Raw genomic sequence first — 20,668 nt, forward strand, 5'->3', positions numbered from 1 at the left:
TAGGCACTGTGAATAGTACTATCTGGCCAGTTTCTCAGAAATTGTCTAACTCCTTTCATCTAATTCCTGATGGAGAGCCAGGGCAGAAAGTGGGAATGCATTGACTCTCAAGTGTGGTTCCAGCAGGTCAATCTCAAGTTCATGCTTCCTGGTCAGGGGGATGCAGGCCAAGCTAGAGAAGTGGATCCAAACAGGCCATCAGAACCAAGGGGGCTGTAGGGAGTGAGGGGAGGGTAGAGGCATGGCTCCGATGGATGGCAGGTGGTCTGATAACCAGAGAAGATGGGAACAAAGAGAGGGAAAGCAGAACAAGCAAATTGCTGTTTGTCTGGATGAATTATGGGAGGAGTAGCCCTACCTTTTCCAATGAGGTTTTTTTTTTTTTTAGTGATGTGATTTTATTTTATTTTATTTTTTTAACATCTTTATTGGAGTAGAATTGCTTTATAATGGTGTGTTAGTTTCTGCTTTATAACAAAGTGAATCAGCTATACATATACATATATCCCCATATCTCCTCCCTCTTGCGTCTCCCTCCCACCCTCCCTGAGTTTTAATGTTCTGCTGAAAGTTTATTTGCCTTTGTTTAAAAGAGCCAAGCCAGGCTAGACTAAACTGATTGTGACCACTCTAAATATCACCTATTTGGAGTTCCTCCTGGTGCTGTAAAATCCTCTTGGTGGAAATATTTGCCAGCACATACCCAGAGGAGAGTATGGCCTGAGTATAGAGAAGGCCTGTGTGATGGATTCCAGCTGCCCTCCAACTTCCCACATTATGCCCAGACTTGTTTTCTGTTGCCTTCGTTCTCTCTCCATAGACACTGTGAATGCAGAACAAGCTGCTGTGACAGCCTTCGTCTCCTGCTCATGCACACAGGAGGGTCTTTTGTATGGGAGTCCTAGGCCATTTAATCAATTCCTAATCAATTCTGTGTTTATCTTTAAATACTTAGGAGACTTCATGCTTATGAAAGGCCCCCATCTGACTATTGTAGAGGTGATGTCCTCCACAGGATGTTTCTCCCATCCTTTCCCGACACGTTCCTCAGCCCTCTATGGCCCTGGTAATCAGGAAAAGAAGAGCCCAGGCATAGTCCCTGACTTCTTGGCAACATGTCACTGAAGAAATAGTTAGTGGTTACCAAAATTGTTCTGGTGATCTTATTTTAATTAGGTATCTGGGCTCATGATGTAGAGTCATATATTCTAAAAGATGTACTTAAAGTTCTTTCTCTCTTCTAAGAACTTGTTTGTTTGAGATTTGGACATTTCCTTCCTCTTAGCCTTCACACAGTCACAGAATCAAAACAAAGTGAGCAGAGACTAGAAAGGAGCAAGCTTCAGTCAAAAATTTTTAAGCAAACTTTAATTTCTGGAGTTGCAGTATCCAAACCTCATCTATGGAAAGAGATTTTTCTGTGGAGCACTCTGCATCTCTTTGTATCATTGGCACACAGGTTTATAAAGGATTTCTGAGAATGTTAGATATGACCATGGAAATAAGCAGTATCAGTATCATTGGCGAGGCAAGCTGAGTTTAAGGGGACTTTCCCTCCTTTGGGCAGCTAAGAGATCATCATATGATTTGCCCTATAAGGCAGAGACACCGGCAATCCTGGGATGTCCAAACTGGGGCTGCGAGTGTGCTCTTCGCTGGGTTGGCTGCCCTTGAAGTACTGAGTGCTGGAGCTGAAAGTAAGGATTGATTCACAGGCAGGAAGCAGTCCTCTATGCATCTATCCTCTCCTTTACCTTTCTTCCCCCTGAGGAAAGAATTTTTTGCATAGATAGCCACTCTCAGGACTGTGCACTAACAACTGACAGCCCTCTTAATGCACCCCAAGATATCATCAGAGTAGGTTTGCCATCCTTGGGCAAGGGGATAGGGCAAGCCCTGAAGGTCCTGCTGGAGCAGGAGGAAAAGTGTGCAGCAGTGTCTTAAATTGTGGTCAACCTGTCTTGGGAAACCATGTCTGTGGCAAGAAGTCCCTAAGTGAGGTCACCCCTCCACCTGCAGCTGGTCCACTCATCACCTGTGGAAATATTGTACCTGGGCTGCAGCAATCCCTCAGCCCTCATGGTCCTGGTGTGACCGAGTTAAAAGAGGTTGCGACTTCTTGATGCATGGTCATATGGGAAATGAACAAGGAAATAAATTATGTTAGTAACTGTGAGCATTTCAACACTTAAGTCTGAGAAATTAGAGTAAATGGGAAAATTAGAATTATTCATATACTGTGATTCTTATTTTGAAACTACCAGCATTTGGCAGAAACCACCAGATACTCATTTGGAGAGGTCCTTTTTGTCAGATGGCCCAGATAGGTCCTTGTCAAAGCATACTGAGAGAGCTTTCAGCTCTGAGTTTCAGCATTTAGACAAGTTCTAACCACACCAGTATCTAACATACCATTTCGAAAAAGGTCTTTCTGATGGTCTCCTATTGCTTTCCATGAGTGTGTACACATACACCATGTGACTGGTGTGAACAGGAGATGTTCACACTGGGGTGAACAATACTGGGGTGGGGTGTCATTTACATTATTAATCCTACTCTTTGCCACAGCTGAGGCCCTGACTACACAGCCATCCAGCTGTGCTCATGACCCACGGTGCTGAGCAGGAGGCAAGACTGCCATTGCTGGTGTTCTGGGAGGTCACAGAGAAGGCACATCAACCCAGGAAACGTCAACCAAGATTATAGAAGAATAAACATATACGGGAATTTAAACCTTACTTTGAAACTGAGCACTTAACAGACTTTTGTTGGTTTATCACCATATTTCTATGGGTATTTCCTCCTTCCCTCCAAACTCATTTTAGTTGCGTACGAAAGCTAATAACTCTATAGCACACTTTTACTCCTTTCTTAGATTTTTTTCAAGAAACTGGAGAGGAAATATTGGAGCAGGGCAGGTGTTTCAGGTGAATGAGGTGAATGTTGAAGTTAACATTGTTTTCTGTGACTCACTTGTCAGCATTAGCCAAAATAAAACTTTAAAGAAAACTGTCTGCCAAAAGACTGTAAACTGAAAGGAATGATTTAAAACCACTTGCTCAAGAATGGTCTGTACCCTTCTCCAGGCCACATCTAAGCCAGCAGAGATGTGCCACCAGCTTCTGTGCAGTTCTCTAACTGTTAGCTTTCCTGGAGAGTCTGTTCCCTGGAGTCAGTAGGAATACAGAGCTCTGTCATGCCTCTGTGGGAAATAAATATTTTAACTTGTTTTCTAAACCTTGAATTTTTAAGGTTATCATTTACTGTGGGCGTTATGGGCCAAGTTTCATGTTAGTTAAATGAGCTTCTCTCTTGTCAGAAGAAATCTGCCCTTTGATTTAGTATGTTCTAGCTGATGGCCAAGTTTTTCCTAAAGCAGTAGTTCTCTAACTTTAGTATGTATCAGAATCACCTGCAGTGCTTGGAAAAACAGATTGCTAAGCCTAACCCAAGAGTTTCTGAGATGGTAGGATTGGGGTGGGACCTGAGAATTTGTATCCCTCACAGGCTCTCAAGTGACGGTGATGCTGCTGGTTGCGGACCCCCTTTGAGGACTATGCCCTAGAGAGTACTCTGCTTTAGGGATGCTTTGCCCTTCCCTGAGTCAGACCTGGCACAAGCTCCTCTCTGGGTTGCCCTGACCTTGCCCTAATTTAGAAGGCAGCTATGCTGGCATGGCAGCCCTCTAGGGGGCCCCCTGACTCTTGCCCTTGTGCTCAAAAACACACTCTGTCCTTTGCTTTGACCCCTGATAAAAAGTGCATGCTTCATCACCAACCTGCAAGTGATGTTTTTTTTTCTCTTTTCCTGTTTGTCTTAATTGTTCTTGTTTCTCTCTGTGCTGTCCCCTCATTCTTGCCCCTTTCTTTCTGGTGCAGAGGTGAAGATAGTTGGGTGTAAGTTCCTGCTTTTGTGTGTCCTGTCTGCTTTTGCCTGCTTTGTTTCCATCTTCATTTGTTTCATGGGAATGTTATGTTGCAATACTGGGGTGGGTTGTCATTTACATTATTAATCCTTCATCAGCCTCACCTTTTGGGATAACTGACAAGACATTAGAGAAGCTACCAGCCCAGCCTAGAGACTGTGTATTACTTAGGGTGTTCATTAAGATCAGAGAAAACTAAGGACATGTTGGAATGTTTAGAAAACCTTAAAAAGCCCTAGGTGAATAGATACAGGAAAGGATTTTTATGAGACAGATCAGCTACTCCCATTGAAAAGAAAATGAGTAGTGCTTATCCCAAGCTACAAAGAATCAGAAAGGCAGAAAGCTGCTCTTTTCAGCTCTGCTGGACACATCTCCTGACTTTTGAAAGAGACGTGACTTTTGAAAGAAAAGCTCTTCTCAGCAGAGTGATGAAAGTATTTACCACAAGTAGATTCATAGGACTGTGGTCAGTCTGAGTGTCAAATGAAGCTTTGGCAGTATCTCTAAGGGAGGGTTTAGGAATAATCACATCTGGTCCCACAACAGGTTGGAAGATCATCACATCCCTGATCCAAGAAAGGAATAATTGTACACAGTGATGTCACACTATGCCCATTCCTGTCATCCTGTTAGAGCAGAGAACATCACTGACTTTGTAGCAAAAGAAACCAGAAGTGTTGACACTGAAGACATGGTTAGAAAAATAAGGAACCTGTCTTTCCTGGATACTAAAGAAATCCTCCCGAGAGTCTTTTTTTAGTCTCTTCCTCAGAATAAGAATTACTACAACGTAAAGCATTGGTCATGTGGTCTGAAAGTGTCCATATTAAATGGTAGTTAACATCTCCACATCTCCATGAATGCTGTCAGGAGACTCCTATTCTGCCAAGAGACAGAATTGGCACCATCCCAAGCAGGCTGCTGTGTCTGCTGGGAGAAAGTTAGTTCTAGTTTTACATGGTCTTAAGGGAAAGAAAGCACTATCCACAGAAGCTCTTCCTAATCCTATCTAGAATTAGACAAGGTCTAAATAATGTAGTATTTAATACTGTTATCCTTGAACCTAGAGCCTCCACACATGTGGTGTGAGTAATTTATACAGAAGGAACATGAATATAATAAAGAATCCAAGCAAGTCTTAGTGCCCAGGGACTTCCCTGGTGGCACAGTGGTTTAGAATCCGCCTGCCAGTGCAGGGGACACGGGTTCGAGCCCTGGTCCGGGAAGATCCCACATGCCACGGAGCAGCTGAGCCCGTGCTCCACAGCTACTGAGCCTGCACTCTAGAGCCTGCGAACCACAGCTACTGAAGCCCGCGAGCTGCAACTACTGAAGCCCGTGCTCCACAACAAGAGAAGCCACCGCAATGAGAAGCCTGCACACCACAACGAAGAGTAGTCCCCACTCACCACAACTAGAGAAAGCCCACGCGCAGCAATGAAGACCCAACGCAGCCTTATTTATTTATTTATTTATTTATTTATTTATTTATTTATTTATTTATTTTATTAATTGATTAATTAATAAAAGACTTAGTGCCCAAACCTGTGTAGGCTGTCCTGGACCATTTCTCCTGGCATAGAATTCTACACAAGCTGGAACTATGTGGCCCCAAAACTTCAAGTAAGGCTGGAGTGTCTGGCAAGAGATTATCTTGCTAGCAGATGCTCTGGTACCTGAGCTGGACCTTGAAGATTCTGAAACCTCTATGGAGACTGCTTTCAGAAGAGACCTGCAAACACGTTTTGAGCTGTTTCTCCAAAGTCATGCTAGGATTCAGGTCTTTGGATGATGAGACCTGGCCACTGAAGCATGCACTTTTCTCTCTGCTGGATGCAGCTCTGTCACAGTGCTCCCCAGCCCTCTGAGATTACTGGTGGCTGAAAAGCACTGTTTCCTTCTAAGACCTATCACTCTCTAAGGACCCCAGAATGTTTCACGCCAATCCCTGACGTAATAAGGTGGCCTCAAGTTCATTACCTTGCTCCTTCCCAGCAGCTGTTTATTGTAGACTTCTAGGAATCTGGATTTTTGATGTGTAGTTGCAGCGTAGTGATGCTGCTCTTGACACTTGAACACTCCAATTCAGGTATCAGCAAACTATAGCCCATAGGCCAAATCCAGCAGCCTGTTTTTGTACTACCTACCAGCTAAGAATGGTTTTTTACATTTTGAAAGGGTTATGAAAACAAAGAACATGTGACAGAGACCTATGTGACCTACAAAGCCTGAGATACTTACTATCTGACCTCTTAGAGAAAAAGTTTGCCAACCTCTGCCTACTCTTAAGTCCCTAGTTCTCTGACATGCAGCTATACCAACAGCTGTCACTGGCTGCTGTGTGAAACTGTGAAAGGGACAAAGATTATTTATTCTGAAGCCCTCTTACAAGAACAACCTCATTCATTCATCTTCCCATTCAAGAAACTCTGTTGCATGTCAACTGAGCACTAAGCATTCAGAGATGTAAGGCATTGCTGATGCTGTTAGAGGCTCTGCCAACCTTAGGAAGCAGAGGACACCTAACAAATGGAGTCAGGGCTGCCCTCAACAATACGCACTCCCAGTCCCTGTGGAAAAGCCTCCCCCTTCCATACCCGTCCCAGCATTCCTCCATGCTGCCTAAGAGGTGCCCAGTCCCCCACCCTCAGCCAGACTTCACTAGTATCTTCCCAGCAGACCCCCACTTTATAGTCCCCTGATGTTAAACCCTGGAGAGCATCAGAATTACCTGATGATTTTTTTTAAAATACAAGTACACAAGCCCACCCAAGACCCACTAGAATCTCAAAGGGTGAATATTAGAAATCTAATTTTAACAAGCTCCCTACGTGATTCAAACACAGTCAGCCAGGCAGTGGTCTTCAGACTAACCACAGAAACCACTGTTCAGGACTTCTCTTTCCCATTCTTATGATAAGGTGCCTGTCCTCATCCCTCTCTTGGTAATATTTCTTGGCCATTGGTGCTAAAGTTTACATGAGCCTCCTGGAGACAGTACCTTAACCCAGAGGCATGATTCTACTTGTAGGCTTTGTGAACATGTAACATACAATAAGGATAGCTGAAGAGCAGGGACCCTGGGAAGCTCTGTGTAAGGTAGGCCTGGGTCATTACATTCTGGAGCTTTTCACATTTGTTTCTTCTAGTTCCTTGAGAATTAGTGGAGAGCTCAATTTAAATGATCCTCCAGAGAGCTTTTGACAAGAAGGCCCCAGCACCATTAACTATTAAAAAGTGCTGCTTTCAAAACTGAGGCCATAATTTGCAAAATTGCAACCCGTAAGGCAGCCTGATACCTATTCTGACTGAGAACAACATTGGTCTAGGCAGGTCTGTTCTCTAAATAAAGAGCAAAGATCTGATGAAATCTAGCTGCTTCAGTGTGTAACCCAGAAGGTACAGTTGCTTGTATTTATAAATTTTCTCAGCTAAACGATCACCAAAGCATTCTGTTTAAATAGAAAATTTTAAAAGAGTGAAAACTGTAGGAATATCTAGCTCAGTCCTTCCATTTGAAATTGGCATTTTGGTTTAAAATACCCTGGAGGAGCTGCCCAGAAGCTATGAGCTCACTCTATAAAACCAAAACAGACCAAATTCTGTCATTATCAATCTCCAAGACAATACCCAATTTAGTATTTTATATCATATATTGCTAGGAAAAGTTTGAAATGTTCCATTTAAGGACATACTTATTATAATATGGTTAACTTTTGTATAGAGCCACAGAAATTTATATGTTTGTACAAGCCAGACTACTATTGCTGGTAGCCAACATCTGCTTTTAAAAGTCACGTGAATTATCTTGAGAATAACTGCCAGAGAGTGCTGATTTATACCACGGTGATTTTAAACAAAGCACCTATTCTTTAGATATTAAAAGTCTCTAGACTATTCACTTTATGCCAAATTGTCCTAGAAATTGAATAATTACTTAAATTTCATAGAAAAGCTAATGTGTAACTAAAAGGCTTTTATCAGGAGAAAGCTCTGAGATGTCTGTTCCAGTTGTTAAAAATTTAAGGTGTAACCAACTCTGATTTATCCCATTATAATGGCAATAACCCATAGTAAAGTTCCCAGTTAATTTTGAATTTTACTTTCAGGGCTGATTTTATTCAGCCTCTGTCCTGACGGTAGCAAACTGATGAATTTGAGTTTTCCTTCTCCTCCTGCTAGTCTTCCCCACCCTACCTACACACCTGAGTGCTATTTTAATGACTTGCTAGGAGGGCCCAAGCAGGGATGTCCAAAAGAGGAAGATTAAAGTGTCAAACTCATCAGAATTCAAAGTAGAGGTTCTGCTCAACCCAGGAGGAAAGTCTATATGGACTGCAAGGATGGACACCCTGAAGTCTGTCCCACCTACCCAGCAGTTGCATTTGTGTGTGATTTTCAAGAACACATTTTCCTGTTCCCTTCATGGTAGCCTCAGGGCTATTTGTTTGGGGAAATAGCTTTCACGCATTAGAGAAAGTTCTCTGCGCTGTCAGAGAATAATTGTTTCTCAGGGACTGCTCTTACCCACTTGGGTCAAAGTGCTTTGAGAGTATTATGTGACCAAATAACCATGATTGCACTCCTATGGTAGGAAGGTGACCTGAAGAATAGAAGGTCTGGTCATGAAGACCCCCAAAGCCCAAGATAGATGCCAGTCCTGGTCTATCACTGTTTCACGTGTAAGAGACACTCGGACACTTCCACAGTTAGAGAGGTGGGCAGTGCAGAAAAGGAGCCGTCAGTCATCATGTATCTGACCAAACCAGAAAGCTCAGTTGCTAACCAAAAACAAAGACTTATGTCATTGTGATTCCAAGTAATGAACAGATTTAGTTGTGCCAGTTTTTCTAAAAACTGAAGGAGAAAAAATTTCTGGCTTCTGAATTGGCTTGCTTTGCAAGTTAATTAATTGTTCCATTAACTTTTAGTTGATTTCTTCAGGCTGCTAACACATCTTCACTTTGGCCTTACCTGGTTTCCTTTGTCATTTTCTTCCTTTGAAGATTTTTTTTCTCACAGCCTTTACTATTTTTTTTGAAAGTCAAAAGCCCTTCTTTAGTTTGTGTTGAGTAAAATTCGTCATTTTATGGGTTTAGAAGCTTAGAGCAGCCTAAATAAGCTCCTTTTATGCATGAACAGACAATTCCATCCCCCCTAAAAAAAGGCATTTGAGACTTAGGTCATTTCAGACTTGCAGTTTGAGCTACTGCTGCCCAGTCTCAAGCAGCAGGTATGGGCTGCATGGGCTAGAGTCAGAGCACGCAGAAGCAACAAGAGCACAACAGACTGTCGCCCCAGTCCTTTGGCACCTGTGCTTTTGGAGAGTCGTCTGCTCCCAGAGCACTTGCTACAAAAAGAAGAAAAACTGACAGTCCAGTGACCTCTGCCTGACACTCCAGCAGGGCATGGGATTTGGAGGTAAGCCTCCAGAAGGAAGAAGTAGTTTATCCTCTAGTCAGACTCAGTAGGATTGAGGGTTGCAAAAAGAAAACCAAGGAAAAAAAAGAGAAACTACTTTTTTTGTTGTTTTTTTTTTTTTTGAGGGAAAGGAGAAGGAATTAGTAGTTACGACATAGACATGATTAAAATAAGTGTTATTCTTGTTGATTCTAAAATCTTTCCTCTCTGGGGGGCTTAGATTACAGCTATTCTCCTGGAGGGGAGAGAGACTGAGCAGACACCTGCAGTCTGCCTTTTCGCACCCTAGACAAGCTGTGGTGAACACCTTTAAGATTCAGACTTAGAGAGCACATGACTAACCAACCTGAGTACTGCTGCACTGATATTGGTAGACTGTCCATTGTTATTAACCAAGCTTGGAATGCCCTGAGCACCCACCTGAACCCTGGAGGATCCAGATGCTAGCCTTGTCCTCCATGCGCATGGGGCAGAGTGGCTTCTGCGGTCATGAAGACATGATATTTCTTTCCCCACAGGTGATATCCGCAATGACCTGTACCTAACCCTGGAGAAGGGGGACTTCGAGAGAGGGGGAAAGAGTGTACAGAAGAATATTGAAGTGACCATGTATGTGCTTTACGCAGATGGAGAAATCTTGAAGGTAAAGTTTGCCAGTCAGTTTGGAATGGAGGCTAATCCTGTAATAATTTTAGTGCTTCTGTGGACTTTGTCCAGAGACCCATCCTCTTCAGGAAGAGCTGAACTCAAATCACCCCATATGCATTCTTCTCTGCCTTAGCCTTTCTTCAAGGAAACTCTACAGTATGCTCTGATAATGACTTGCAGTGTCATACAGCCTTTTTAGAAATTCTTCCTAGTGTCTGACCTGAATCCTTTCTGTTCTAATTTAGACCTATTCCCTCTAGTTCTGTCCTACATGTTACTTTTTCAGCCACCTGTCTAGCATCGAGCTGCCTAGTTTTGGTAACTGTTATTAGGTCCCACGCTTTTTGTTCCTTGAGCTAATACAGAAAGTTATATTTTCCCTTTAGTAAAGAGTGGAACTTAGGTACCCACTTGCTGTTACCAAGTTATGTGGCAAGGAACAGCAGACTCAGGCCCTAAAAGATGATTTCCAGCCAGTGCAGTACAAGGATCCTCTGTCACTCTTCATTAAAAAAGAAGACTCGGAGTGCTGTTTTTCTACTGTCATTATGTCAGTTTTTCCCTCAGTCTAGTCCCTGGCAAATAAAAAGGCATTATTTGCATGTCACTTGGTAGAAGGCAAGTCACTCTTTTACAGACCTTGCTTCTGTGTGTTGACAACAGCCTTATGAGGTAGGCAGACCAGGAGTGATCGTCCATATTTTACAGAAGGAAAAAGGTAAAGTTAGTCAGAATCATTTCCCAAACCTAGAAAGAAATGGAGGGTAATGTTGAAATGGTGGTAGAAACAATGATTTGTGTGTCATTTTAAAAACCCACCTCAAGGACTAAGGCATGTTCATTGCTTGTATGAATAATGCTAAGGTCAGCAGAGCTGTCAGCTGTTCACACCACTCTGTGTGGACAAGGAGCTGCTCCTGATTGTACTGTCCGCAGCTTCCTGGGGGGCCTGGGACTGGATTTTCACAGCAACATTTGGGAACTGAGGTCAAGTTAAATCTGGTCTACCTTGTTTATATCCAAGGACAGTCAGCCATGGGCAACCTAAAATGCCAGTGCAACATTAGGCCAAAGATTAGAAAACAAGCTCCACTTTATTATTATTTAATTAATTTTTTAAATTTAATTTTATTATTATTTAATTATTCTTCTGATCTGGAAAGTGCCATATAGGGTTGACTTCTCCTATGAATTCGTTGTTTCCTTTCTTAATGAGGATGAAGAGCCTACCTTAGTGATTCAGGTGCACCACTCAGCTTCCCTCAAGTTTTTTAAGCAATGTGTGTGGTTACCTCTGCCCCAAGGAAAACAAGGAGCATTGTGACTGCTCATTCCTTATACCATCTAGACAGTTGTTTCCAAAAGTACTGAATTTAAGTCATCTTATAGATTTGGCCTGATAGGAAAATGAGACCTGCATAAAGGAGAAAATGAAATGTCCTAGTGACACGGAAATCCAAGGGATCCCTCCAGGAAGATGGCACCTTACTTTGCTTCTCTCTTCCAGGATTGCATCAGCTTGGGTTCAGGAGAGCCGAATAGGAGTTCCTACCACTCCTTCGTCCTCTACCACAGTAATAGTCCTCGCTGGGGAGAAATTATCAAATTGCCCATCCCCATTGACCGGTTCCGGGGCTCCCACCTGCGCTTCGAGTTCAGACACTGTTCCAGTGAGTGAGACTTATCTCCACATTCCTTTGAAGATATGAATATAACTCTTTCCTCTCTGGAACAGAAGTAAGAGAGTTCTTACTTTTGGGGGAAGAAAATTAGGAGTTGTGTACTCAGAGATGGGATATCATCAGAGGCTGTCCTTTGGACAGTGATTCAGAAACATGGGATCTGGTGTTGGCCTGTTGTAGTGTCAGACCTGGATGCTGGATAATTGCCAGTGTCATTCCTCTTTGGGGGTTTCCTTTGTATGTAATAAACTCCTTCTTAAAGAGCCCCTGGTTTATCAAGACTAGCAATTTAGTTTCTGTGAGTCTAGGTTGCCTATGTACCTTGGGATATGAATGGAAACTCAGTCTAGTACATTTCTCATCATTCTTGCCGTCAGGTTGCTACCTAATTAATGAACAAAGTAAGGGACAAAGAAGTAAAGAGCATCGGTGATAAGCCAAAAGGGAATTGCTGTTAAAAAGCAAAGTGTGAGGCAAAACAACTAATGCTTGGCTCTGATTGCAGCAAAGGACAAAGGGGAAAAGAAACTCTTTGGCTTTGCATTCTCACCCCTGATGCGGGACGACGGCACCACCCTCTCAGATGATATCCACGAGCTCTATGTGTACAAGGTACAGAGCCTGGCTGTCTCTCACCCTGCCGAGACCACTCTCACACATGGTTCTCAGTTAGGTGGTTTTCACTGAGCGGGCCAGAGGATCCAGGGTAATGCGCTGGTTGAGACAGCAGGACAGCTGTGGGCAGTCTTTTGTCTTCTAAATGAGGTGAGCTTCCTCCCATAAGTAATGCCAGCAGGGCCTTTGTTTTCCACCTCCCACTCCACTAGTCATGGAAATCTATTACCAACCCCTCTGTGCTTTTATGGCCTTGGCTTGTTCATTCGGAGACCTGCTATTTGAGATTGGGGTTCTGTCAGCTGTCACAGCATAGCTGGCACTTAAGGTTGCCTGCATACCAGGTAGAGGCCACGAGCCCCGCCATGTTCTCTTTAAAAGGCACGTGAGCCATTCTGGGGAAAGAAATGAAAAGCACTTTTAAAGTGCTTAGAAAGCACTCTTCTAAGAGGACCTGAGGTCCAAGGTCCAGCCTCAGGAAGATGAGAGTAAACATCAACTCAGAAATCCCCTGGGACCTGATTTTTTACAAGTGGCATGGTTCAAGAAATATTCTGTATTCTCTACTTTTGCCTATAGTGTGATGAGAATAGCACATTTAACAACCATGCTCTGTACCTGGGCCTGCCCTGCTGCAAAGAGGACTATAACGGCTGCCCTAACATCCCCTCCAGCCTCATCTTCCAACGCAGCACCAAAGAGTCTTTCTTCATTTCCACACAGCTCTCCTCCACCAAACTCACCCAGAATGGTAGGTGATGGTGCCTGCAGTGTGGTGCCCTCCACTGTTCTCATTTGCTGGTTCATGTTGCTGATACATGTTAAAAGAGACAAATTATTGCTTTTTCATGCCACAGTGAGGGAATTCTTTTCATTTGAAATTGAAGGAATCATTTGGCTATAGCAGCCTATGAGATTTTCCATGGTTTTAGCAGCTCCTGAGTGACATTCAGACTTTACAGATGTGTCTTTAGCCTTTATCTCAGCACTCCAGAGGCTGTTATACTGCTCGTAGCTATTTCTGTCCTTCTAGGTCTCACCTGTCCTTGGCAGGGAGAGTCTGGTCTTTGCTTGTCCATAACATAGCCAGGGTTCACCGTCTTTTGGGCTTGCTTCCTAGTGGACCTCCTTGCTCTGCTGAAATGGAAGGCCTTTCCAGACCGGATCATGGACATCCTAGGGCGGCTGCGGCATGTCAGTGGGGAAGAAATTGTTAAGGTATGGCTTCACACAATTCACACATGCTACCTGAGCAAGAATCTGGGCAGAAGGCCTCACTTCCCATTGATTTCTGCCAGTAAGCCTCTAAGACCATTTCTCGAGGTTTATAATTAGGTGAGTAGAAATAAAAGTATTTTTCTTTCTTAACTTCTTTTTTTAAAGTAGGTATCACATCAGATTTATTACCTTTTAGAAACTACCTTTAAGTTTTAAGCTCTATTTTCTGTCTTGTTTTTCTTCCTAGAAAGCAAACTGGTAATTAAAGGGCAGTGATAAAAACACCCTCTCAGAAACAATCCCAGTGTGTGCTGCTGCCCACATGCCTTAGGTCTCCTCTCCCTTCCTCTCTCTTCCCTTACTTTGTAAACCTTTACCACAAATCCAGCCTGATGTCTTCTTGGCTCTACTCTCTTGATTATCTACAGGAACTCTGAATACTCTCCATTAACTGTAACTTTATTTTGCCCAGTCTCTCACTAGAGTCCGTAATAGGGGACCCTTCCTTACTCCCTTCCTCAATTGCTTTTTCAAGTACTTTTGTGACATTTCCTATCTAATGGCCTGAGCAGGCTGACAGCAACACTACCAGACCCCAGCTGTTTTCCATAGGGCTTCTCCGCAGTGTGTAGAAACCAGGTGTTTGCCCACCTGACTTTAGCTCAAGAAAACTCCCAGGCACTTCCTGATGGTGAAAGCCCAGTAGGTGGATTCTGCACAATGGACTGAACTCAACTGAGGAAAATGGAAGTGCTTTTGGTGATCAGCAAGGGCAATGGAATGTAGGATAGAGATTAAATGTCAAGAAGGCAACTTGTCTATCAGTGAGCATTCTTGGCTCTATCATTGCAAGTCTCAAATCTATTAGCATTGCACTGTCTGTACTTTCATTTTACAGCTCCGTTGACTCAATAATACACAACATGGTGTCTCCAAACGAGGAATAATTTTAAAGTCTGTGTATGGCTTTGTACTTTTATGAAGTCTTGTATGAATTTTGTGTTAATCAATTGATCAGAGTATCATAAATTTTTAAAAGAACTCTTTATACAAACAAGCTAATACTAGTTTTTGAAACTTAAGATAAATGCCCTTATACTCAGGGCATTTTTTTCCTTCTAAACATATGAAAAATTTAACCAGTAAAACAGACCAGGTATTAAGAAAAGTCTGTGATCTTTTTAAGGCTGAGTTGTTACATTCCCGACAAAAGAACATCCTACCAGCATTTCTGGTTTTAGCATCAGTATTTGTCTCAAGCCAGCCAGAGAGAATTAAAGAGATTATGCTAGCATTTTAATTAATTTTTACTTTTTATTGTAAGATTTCAAACATACCAAAAAAAGTTGACAGAATAGAATAAATAACCGTACATGTACCTATCCTATCAGTTACCCCTGACTGTCATCAGCCCATGGTCAGTCCTGCCCATAAACTTATCCATGCCTTCTACCTTATATTGTTTTGAAATAATTTGTAAACATTATATCATTAAATTGCATTTTGACCAACAGAATATTAGATTTGATTTTTAAAGACTGGGAGCATCTGTGAGTATTTATTATTCTCTCTTGGTTTTTGCATCTTAGAAAGGAAAAGGCACGTGCTCAAAAAAAAAAATGGTGACTCCAGATATTTTACCCTCTTTGACAGCGCTCATCAGCTGCATTCTCCCTTCTCCTGGGATACTAATTTCTAGACCAAAGAATAGTTTCTGTAGTTAAGGCCTAGCTTGCCACAGCCTCATCCAAATGTCCTCTACAGAGTTAGGCCATAGAGGAGAACAAGGGACTATCAAATTTTGGGGGACCCAGTAAAGTAAGCCCTTTTTCTCAAAATGGATTTGGCATCAGAATCACTTAGATTGGGACTTCCCTGGTGGCACAGTGATTAAGAATCCACCTGCCAATGCAGGGGACACAGGTTCGAGCCCTGGTCCGGGAAGATCCCACATGCCGTGGAGCAACTAAGCCTGTGAGCTACAACTACTGAGCCTGAGCTCTAGAGCCTGTGAGCCACAACTACTGAAGCCCGCACACCTAGAGCCTGTGCTCCACAACAGGAGAAGCCACTGCAATGAGAAGCCCGCGCACCGCAACAAGGAGTAGCCCCCACTCACTGCAACTAGAGAAAGCCTGCGCACAGCAACGAAGGCCCAATGCAGCCAATAAATAAATAAATAAATTTATAAAAAAAAAAAAAAAGAATCACTTAGATTGTCTTCATTTCAAAATTACTGTTCTACCTGGATGTCCTACATTTTTTAAATAATTGCTCTTTCCTTATAAGTTTAGCACTTACCCAATAGGAAGAGCCTCTTTAGGTCTCTCTTAGGGCCCTTTGGGCTGTAAGCAAACACCCCCACGTCCACCTAGTTATTTCTTGGCTAGGTGGAGGCGGGGTACTAGGTTATTTTTAAGTGGTGGTTTGAGATCTTAGGAGATCTTTGACTTCGTTTACTGGGAAATAAATTCATTGGTGTATGGAAGTTTGACCATGTGTCCGAGGTCCGAAGACCTGAGCCCTCTGATTTTTATGCTGTTGCAGTTTCTACAGGACATCTTAGATACGCTGTTTGTGATTTTGGATGATAATACAGAGAAATATGGCCTGTTGGTGTTTCAGTCTTTGGTAAGTCTCACCCTTCCTGATTTTTATTAATTATTCCTGTCACACATTTTTTAAAAATCTAAGGAAAGCAATTTATTAGAGTGAGTCAACACAAGATGTAGATGTTTCCAATAGAAAAGGAACTGAGGAGTGTCACCCAAGGAAGACCAACAATCACCCTACCAGGCAGAGCCCTACAAGATCAAATCTGGACTTCAACTTTGTAGTTTTGATACTCAGTCTCACCACTGTTACAGGGTTTCCTAGCCCCTGAAATAGTGACCTACACGAACAAAAGGCCCAGAGACTAATATAGGAAACAAGACAGCCTGTTTTTCCACTTACAAAAGTAGGATACAACCACCAGGAAAAGCAGAGACTCACTTGTGCTGGTGGAGCATCACACTCTCTCCCTCTATGCAGTTGTTTGGGAACCAGTCTCAGAAGGTTGCTTAGTGTGAAAGGACAGTGATTTGGATGTTTAGTGCATTTTGTTGAATATATCCAGTCCTACAGGAGGGCTGTATGTTCAAGGAGAACCAGATACTCTGAGTCTACCTGATAGATGAGGAGCAGAGGCAAGAGTTAGAATGGTACTTGCAAAGTTTGCTTCTCTGGCTTTTCTTCTTCCTTGTTTCCCTGGCCAGCCGACCCTGTTTCTGAAGGGTGCAGCCTTTCATAGGCTGGTTTGGCTTAGAAGACAATATTTTTCTCTCTCTCTTTTCCAAGTTTTTTGAGACAACTTAGTGTTTATGACACCTACACAGGTATTTTGATTCCCCAGGTCCATATTGAACCACCTAGCATTCGTGAAGAGAGAAGATCAAAGTAACACTGGCATTGACAGATGAGTCCCAAGTTTGGAATAGGAGGCCAAGGATGTTAGGAATAGAACAAACATGACAGAAATACAGACACAGAATGGAAATCCTACATTCACTGGGAACACTGGAGAAAACACTAGCAGTGTGCCATTCCTTGAAGAATCAAGAGTTGTTTTCTGCTGGGGTTAGGTTTGAGGCCTCCAATGAATTCTGCTACCCTCCATCTCTCCCAGGTATTCATCATCAACCTGCTCCGAGACATCAAATATTTCCACTTCCGACCTGTAATGGACACATACATCCAGAAGCACTTTGCTGGAGCCCTGGCATACAAGTAAGTTGCATTTGGCACCATCATTAAGACTTGTGTTTGACTAGAAAGACGGGCTTTTAAAAAGTTCAGTGGCAACCAACATTTGTTCAGCAGACCTTTTTTTTTAAACTTCATTTACTTATTTTTTAACCCTGGTAAAATACACATAGCATAAAACGTATCATCTTAACCAATTTTTTTTTTAATAAGGGTAACCTCTCTTTTTTTTTTTTTTTTTAAAGAATCAATTTTATTTATTTATTTATTTTTGGTTGCATTGGGTCTTCATTGCTGCACGTGGGCTTTCTGTAGTTGTGGCGAGCGGGGGCTACTCTCCGTGGCGGTGTGCGGGCTTCTCACTGCGGTGGCTTCTCTTGTTGCGAAGCACAGGCTCTAGGCATGCAGGCTCAGTAGTTGTGGCACATGGGCTTAGTTGCTCTGCAGCATGTGGGATCTTCCCAGACCAGGGGTCGAACCCGTGTCCCCTGCATTGGCAGGCGGATTCTTAACCACTGGGCCACCAGGGAAGTCCCTTAACCATTTTTAAGTGTACAGCTCAGTGGCATTAAGTATATCTACATTTTTGTACAACCATCACCACCATTCATCTCCAGAACTGTTTTCATCTTGCAAAACTGAAGCTCTGTACCCATTAACCAATAACTTCCCATTCCCCCCACCACCACCCAGCCCTCGTGTAATCACCATTATAGTTTTTGTCTATGGATTTGCTAATCTAGGACCTCATATAAATTGAATCATACAATATTTGTCTCCTTGTGACTGGCTTATTTCACTTACCATAATGTCCTCAGTGTTCATCCATGTCATAGCATGTGTCAGAATTTCCTTCCTTTCATTCTAAATAATGTTTATTATTTATATATTATAATATACATATATAATATATATATATAAATATATATATATTTATAATGAAACCACATACAGTGGTATGTATATACCACATTTTGTTTATCCATTCATCTGTTGATGAATGCTTGGCTATATTTATCCACCTTTCAGCTATTGTGAATAATGCTACTATGAACATGGGCATACAAATATCTCTTAGAGACCGTGCTTTCAAGTCTTTTGGGTATATACCCAGAAATGGAATGGGTAGATCATATGATAATCCTATTTTTAATTTTTTGAGGAACCACTATACTACTTTCCACAGCAGCTGCACCATTTTACATTCCCACCGATAATGCACAAGTGTTCCAGTATCTCCACATTCTCGCCAATACTTGTTACTTTCTGGTTTTTTCGTTTTTGTTTTTTTTTTTTTTGTAGTAGCCTTTCTAATGGATATGAGATGGTATCTTGTGGTTTTGATTTGCATTTCCCTAATGATTAGTGATGCTGAGCATCTCTTCATGTGCTTATTGACCATTTATATATCTTCTTTGGAGAAAAATCTATAAGTCCTTTGCCTATTTTTGAATCAGGTTGTTTGGTTGTTTGTTGCTGAGCTGTAATTTTGGATATTAACCCATTTTCAGGGATATGATTTGCAAATATTTTCTCCCATTGCCTTTTTAATCTGTTGATTGTGTCTTTTGATGCACAGAAGTCTTCAATTTTGATATAGTTTAATTTATCTAATTTTTCTTTCATTGCCTATGTTTTGATGTCTTATCCAAGAAATGATTGCTTAATCCAATGTTGTGAAACTTTTCTCCTATGTTTTTGTATAAGAGTTTTATAGTTTTAGCTCTTATGTTTAGGTATTTGATTAATTTTGAATTAATTTTTGTTTATTGTGCAACATAAGAGTCCAGTTTTATTCTTTTGTGTGTGGATATTTAGTTTTCCCAATACAAGTTGTAGAAAAAGAATATCCTTTTCCCATTTAATGATGAAAATCATTTGACTGTATACATGAGGGTTTATTTCTGGTCGGTTTTATTCTATTGATGTATGTATCTGTCTTTATGCCAGTACCACCCTGTTTTGACTAGTCTTTATAATCAAAGTTAAAGTTACTCTTTGTAGCTTTGTAGGACGTTTGAAATCAGGAAGTGTGCATCCTCTAACTTTGTTCTTCTTTTTCAAGATTGTTTTGGCTCTTTGGGGTCCCTAGAGATTCCATATGAACTTTAGGATGGAGTTTTCTGTTTCTGCAAAAAATGTCATTGGGATTTTGATAGAGATTGCATTGAATTTGTAGATCACTTTGGATAGTGTTGACATCTTAACCAAATTAAGTCTCCCAATCCATGAACGTGGATGTCTTTCTGTTTATTATTAACTTCTTTAATTTTTTTTTTTTCAGCAACATTTTGTTGTTTTCAAAGTATAAGTCTTTCACCCCCTTGGGTAACTTTATTCCTAAGTATTTTATTCTTTTTTGATGCTACTGTAAATGGATTGTTTTCTTAATTTTCTTTTTTGATTGTTCGTTGTTAGTATATAGAAAAGCAAATGATTTATATATGTTGATTTTGTTGCAGTGTTGCTGAATTCATTTATTAGTTCTAACAGGGTTTTTTGTGGATTCTTTAGATTTTTCTACATACAAGATCATGTTAGCTACAAACAAAGATAATTTTACTTCTTCCTTTCCAATTTGGATGCCTTTTATTGCTTTTTCTTGCCCAGTTGCTCTTTCACTACTAATACATTGAATAGAAGTAGCAAAAGCAGGCATCCTTGCCTTGTTTCTGATCTTAGAGGAACACATTTCAGTCTTTTACCATTGAGTATGATGTTAGATGTTAGCTTTCCGCTGATGTTTTAAACTAGAGTTTATTACATAGTTGTCATACTTTTCCTTCTAAGAAATGATGGCAGAGCTGCTAAAAATATGTCTTGCTTTTTCAGTGAGAAACATGTGAATAGCTAACTATAGTACTGACAAATAAATATCAAAGAAAAGAAAAAGATAGTCAATAAAAGAGATAATATGAATAATAAACATGGGAAACACTCACAGGTTATCTAAAACCATTAAAGCAATTTTTAAAGTCACCATATTATTCTATGGAATGAGCACAAGTTTTTTTTAAAATATTTATTTATTTATTTGGTTGCATTAGGTCTTAGTTGCAGCAGGCGGGCTCCTTAGTTGCGGCACGTAGACTCCTTAGTTGTGGCATGCACATGGGATCTAGTTCCCTGACCAGGGATCGAACCTGGGCCCTGCATTGGGAGTGCGGAGTCTTATCCACTGCGCCACTAGGGTAGTCCCAGCACAAGCTTAGCAAACAAAACCGAAGGGTTCTGAGGCTGTGGAATCACTGGAACTCTGACACTTTGATGTCACTTTGGAGAGCAGGCACTGTGCTATATATTTTACATGTGTCATCTCATTAGAATTCACAGTTTGAGATGTACTGTTGTTTCCTCTATATTTTAAATGAAAAGAATGAGGACAGAGGATCCAAATAACTTGCCCAAGGAT

At 41.5% G+C, this 20,668-nt stretch overlaps 1 protein-coding gene across 4 annotated transcripts in view; it reads left to right on the forward strand.

The window, feature by feature from the left end:
* Positions 1-20,668, forward strand: part of DOCK3 (dedicator of cytokinesis 3) — a 390,231-nt gene that overhangs the window by 295,635 nt on the left and 73,928 nt on the right. For all 4 annotated transcript variants that reach the window (XM_082414877.1, XM_082414876.1, XM_082414875.1 and 1 more), the window contains exons 15-21: positions 9,868-9,992; positions 11,505-11,667; positions 12,185-12,291; positions 12,874-13,045; positions 13,415-13,512; positions 16,060-16,143; positions 17,180-17,280. In XM_082414877.1, coding sequence (XP_082271003.1) covers positions 9,868-9,992; positions 11,505-11,667; positions 12,185-12,291; positions 12,874-13,045; positions 13,415-13,512; positions 16,060-16,143; positions 17,180-17,280 — 850 coding nt within the window. The remainder of the gene's footprint in view (positions 1-9,867; positions 9,993-11,504; positions 11,668-12,184; positions 12,292-12,873; positions 13,046-13,414; positions 13,513-16,059; positions 16,144-17,179; positions 17,281-20,668) is intronic.

The sequence above is a fragment of the Balaenoptera physalus genome, assembly GCF_965194825.1.
Source record: "Balaenoptera physalus genome assembly, chromosome: 11".
Classification (NCBI taxonomy): Eukaryota; Metazoa; Chordata; class Mammalia; order Artiodactyla; family Balaenopteridae; genus Balaenoptera; species Balaenoptera physalus.